Genomic DNA, 4,872 nt, shown 5'->3' with positions numbered 1-4,872 from the left:
ATGTGTGCTAACTGAAAAAAATTAACAGGGAAAATATAAATTAAGCTTTTAGTGCTCTGATTGGGGTAAATGCAACAGCTGCATGGTAGAACGTATATTGTGCAATTTATTGTTCATAAGTAAAAAAAAAAAACTCATATGATCATTTCAGTGAGTTTACTTTTATTGAACACATGCTCCCTCTGTATCTTCTCTGTGACAGTTGCTACACAGCAGGAAAGCAGACTGTACCCACCCGTTCTGCTGTACGTTTGGGGGCCACTCTGTACCGGCCGAGCTGTTGCTCCGGTCCGTGGGTCAGGGTCTAGCCAGAGAGAGAGTGGGGAATGGAGGGGGAAGAGACTCGAAGAATGGAGACAAGACAGAGCGTCTGATCAAATCTCACTTATTGAAAGGAAATCTTGGGTATTTATACGCTTTACCATGTGCCTTGCCCTCGTGGACAAGCACAGCTGAAGGTACTTTGCCACGTCCCTTGTAGCGTGGATACCACGTGTGCCTAGCAGCTGGCAGCACTAAACAACAAAACAAGATATGTGAGAAAAACAAGATGTTTATCAGAGTGTGCTCAGCTGTTGTGGGCTGTTGAAAACAAGTCTCTTGTCAGGGTATATGGCCTGAGATGGCTGCAAAGATGATAGCCGCTTTCTGCTAGGAGTCAGCTCCCAACAGCAGACAAAGAATCCTTGATCTCAACAGAAGCAGAAAAAACATTTGATTAAATTCTCCTCCCGGTTCTTAGCAAACTATGATTAAAACAGAATTCTCCTGAGAAGGTGCTCATCCAAAAACAAAGCAAAACCATCATCCATAATGCTGAAACACAAGAAGCTTTCCAGTCAGTCTCAGGCACGAGAAAACAACTCTCAAGGTCCTAACCGCTAAATTAACTTTAAGATGAGATATATAAAAATTAAACAAAAATTCTCGCCCTTCGAGATGAAATAATTAAAGGTACTTTAAAAATTCAAGAGTATCTATGAGTAAGACACAAATACGGTTTGATAACAGATATGAAAACAAATGCACAGAATCCCACAACACCCCATATACTGGAAGTCATCAAGCAGTAAGTATGCTTGACACTTCACCACAGGAACAGAAGATAGAAGATGCACAGCTAACAAAAACCCATGTGTGCTCTTCACCAAGAGCGAGTGTGGATCAGCCCTGGGGACCCACCCAGCATGGCTGTAGTGTTACCGAGCTCAAGGGCTGGGCTGAGGCTGACCAGGAAGAGACTGATGTTTGTACGACAGACATATTTGTGTAGTTATGATTTGGGAGGGGCGCACGTGACAAGAACTCTGCAAATATATTCTCAGCTTCTCGACTCATAACTTCCACGCTTAAAGTGCATTCGCTGGATAATAAACAGGGCGAAGCCTCTCTTGAGCGTCATCTATGTGTACGGTGTCTACGTCATTTCTCCCGCTCCTCCTTCCAGCTCCTCTCGCATCCGCCAACTCCCTCTCAAACCCGTGGCCTCTTTTCCCTTCGATGCCGTCGTTACACAAATGACTACGTAAAGACAACCTGCTCAGTCCACTCACAGCCAACCACTCCCACTCGGTATCAGACAACCATAGAGAGGGCTGATGCCTAGAGAAGACTCATCTCCCCCTCGCCCCCTCTGGGCAGTTAGTTGTCTTTAGCTCATCATCGACCATTTTAGTATTCTTGAAATGGTGGTAAAGACACAAGAAAGCGTCCTGGGTTTGTATTGTTCTCTTCCCTCCTCCTCCTCCTCCTTCTCCTCTTCCTCCTCCTCCTCCTCCTCCTCCTCCTCCCCCCTCACTCTGTGTGTTGTTTTATTTTGTCCTCTTGTGACTTATGATCTTTATTGCTGAGGGACGCAACACGAAAGGGAAGGGGAGGGTGACAAGTGACAGCTTGTAAATAAGTAAAAAAAAAAAAGGCAATCAGAGGAAGAAATTTTTTTTTTTAGCACAATAATTTCATCTCTACACTTCTCAGAACTCTAATCCCACAATCTCCTTTCACAGCCTAAGGTGTCGTTACTGAAATTCTGTCCTTTTCTTCCAGGTGAGTGACATGGGTTCTGTCCGTCACTCGCTGGGCTGTTGGCAGTCTCACGGTGAGACACCTCGACACTGGAAGGGCTGAGCTGGGCTGGGCTGAGCTGAGCTGAGCTGAGCTGAGCTGAGCTGAGCTGAGCTGAGCTGAGTGGCAGAGCTGTTTGTCTAATAACGAGAATAAGCTGGGAGATCATTTCTCATCACCAGGCTTCTCACAGTTGTTTGACCATTGGGCTAATCATCTAAAGTAAGCATGTCATCTGTAGTCTCTAGGGACGTGGATGTGTCTAATAAGCAACTTCAGATGTCCCAGCTGTCCTCGGATGTCTACAAGTATGTCTATTGTGGCATCAATGTCTCTTTTGGATCCTTTGTTTTAAAAATGACAAAATCTTATCCTGACTTAAAATAATTGAAAACAGTGCTGACCATTAAAAAGCTCGATTCATTCACTGATCCAGGATCACAGGAGGGTCCGTTATCAATATCAATATCCGTTATCAATATGGCAATGAAACAGGTAATAAGTGCTTGGCTCAAAATTCCAAGTCCATCATCACTTACCTCTCTGAGACAGTTTTCTCCTCCTCAGAGTAGAGATAACCTGTATTTATTCAATGTATTTGCTGGGACAGCTTACATGGGATGACATACGGTTTAACATAGTACCTGACATAGTGTGAGCATGTGGCAATGAAGACATGTCATTGCATCTTAGAATCTCCCCTCGAGGTCCAAATTCCTCAGAGTGTAAGTGATCTGGCTCTGCACTTACTTCCCTACTACCTCACAGACCAAAGGAGTGAACACCAACCGGGGCTGAGAAAGAACTTCGAGACACCAAGATGAGGGGTCTTTCTGAAGCGACACTGAACGAGTTTGGTTTCTGGAAGAATACAGACTGAGCAGAAAATACCAGTGTCCACCAGACTGTGTATAGGGACTAAATACAGTACTTTACAAGAACAATTGTTAGACTCCGAGTTTATCTTATCCTCTGAATATGACCAAACTGATATTATCCCGAGAAAGTAACTCTCCACCTGTAAGAAAAAAGGAAAGGGCTCGCAGAGACTCAGCTCGCCGGGCGCGCGTCAGCACCGGGCACGGTTCAGCAGAGCGCTACCCACATCCCCACGATTCTGTCTTTATTTGAAACACTGCAAATATTTTCTGACCATTCTTCTCACGGCTGCCTTCACCTCCTTGTTCTTCAGGCTGTAGATGAGGGGGTTCAGCATGGGCGTGATGACGCTGTACTGCAGAGAGAAGATCAGCTCTTGAGTTGATCCGGAGTTTGGCATGAGGTAGCGGAGTAGCCCTGAGCCATAAAAGAAGCTCACCGCAGTGAGGTGGGACGAGCAGGTAGAAAAGGCCTTGCTCCTCCCTGAGGCAGAGCTGATCCCCAGGATGGCGAGCAAGATGCGAGTGTAGGACAAGAGTATTAGGAGGAAGTTTCCAAAGAAGTGGATGAAGCTGGAGCAGAGGAGGGTGGTGAAGCTTGCCGACACATCGGAGCAAGACAAAGGGTAGAGAGAGGGCAGCTCACAGATGAAGTGGTGAATATCCTGAGCCTCACAGAAATCTAAATCCAAAGCTACAAGGATATTGATGAAGGCGTCCAGAAAAGCCAGGCTCCACGAGCCCCACACCAGCCCGGCACACAGCTGCCTGCTCATCACTTGACCGTAGAGCAGAGGAGAGCTAATGGCTACATAGCGGTCATAGGCCATCACGGCTAGCAGACAGGACTCCGTGCCTCCAGTGGCGAACACAAAGAAGACCTGAGCCAGGCAGCCCTCCACTGAGATGGTCTTCTTCACAGACAGGAGGTTCTCCAACAGCTTGGGCACCGTGACCGAGGAGTGGCAGAGGTCGAGGAAGGACAGCTGTCCCAGGAAGAAGTACATGGGAGTGTGGAGGTGGCGATCGACCTTGACCACCAGCAGCAACATCAGGTTCCCCATGAGAGTCAGGAGATAGATCAGCAGGAAGAGGACAAAGAGCAGAGCCTGGACCTGGGTATCAGCAGACAGTCCGAGCAGGATGAACTCGGGGACGGTGCTGTGGTTCCTCATTGCCTTTGACTTTTCTTTTAGAACATGAGAGATAAATCGGCGATATCCCTTCCTTTGCCTAGCAGACCTGTGAGTATCTGGTCCTCTTTCTTAAGAGTTTTGCGCTACTTTAAAATGCGTGCTTAAAAATAGTTAACTTGCCGGGCGGTGGTGGCGCACGCCTTTAATCCCAGCACTTGGGAGGCAGAGACAGGCGGATTTCTGAGTTCGAGGCCAGCCTGGTCTACAGAGTGAGTTCCAGGACAGCCAGGACTATGCAGAGAAACCCTGTCTCGAAAAACAAACAAACAAAAAAAAATAGTTAACTTGCCTGAGTCACTGGAGCAGAGCTTCTAGCTCCCTTTTTGGGAGCACTGGCTGCCCCTTGGAGGACCCAGGTTCAAATCCCAGCACCCACACGGCAGCTCACACCTATTCGCAACTCTGGTTCCAAGGAATCCAACACCCCCTCACAGACATACATGCAGACAAAACATCAAGGCACATAAAATAAGAGTAAATTTTTAAAAAAAGAAAGAAAGAAAGAAAGAAAGAAAGAAAGAAAGAAAGAAAGAAAGAAAGAAAGAAAGAAAGAAAGGAAGGAGGGAAAAAAGGAAAAAGAGGAAGAAGAAAGAAAGAAAGAAAGAGAGAGAGAGAGAGAGAGAGAGAGAGAGAGAGAGAGAGAGAGAGAGAGAAAGATTGATTGATTAAGGACAAAATTAAAAATCTTACAAGGACATTTTCAAGAGAGACAGCTTTAAAATTGCGCTCCGCGG

At 46.3% G+C, this 4,872-nt stretch overlaps 1 protein-coding gene across 1 annotated transcript; it reads right to left on the bottom strand.

Annotated features, from left to right (window-relative positions):
* Positions 1 to 3,096: 3,096 nt before the first annotated feature.
* LOC114639569 (olfactory receptor 8S1-like) lies at positions 3,097 to 4,200 on the bottom strand. The gene has a single exon (XM_028788348.1). The coding sequence runs from the start codon at positions 4,115 to 4,117 to the stop codon at positions 3,188 to 3,190; it is 930 nt and encodes a 309-aa protein (XP_028644181.1). The 5' UTR covers positions 4,118 to 4,200; the 3' UTR covers positions 3,097 to 3,187.
* Between the last annotated feature and the right edge of the window lie 672 nt (positions 4,201 to 4,872).

The sequence above is a fragment of the Grammomys surdaster genome, unplaced genomic scaffold (assembly GCF_004785775.1).
Source record: "Grammomys surdaster isolate TR1022 unplaced genomic scaffold, NIH_TR_1.0 125742, whole genome shotgun sequence".
NCBI lineage: Eukaryota > Metazoa > Chordata > Mammalia > Rodentia > Muridae > Grammomys > Grammomys surdaster.
Note: the sequence above shows the minus strand (reverse complement) of the source record. Positions and strands in the feature narration are given on the sequence as shown.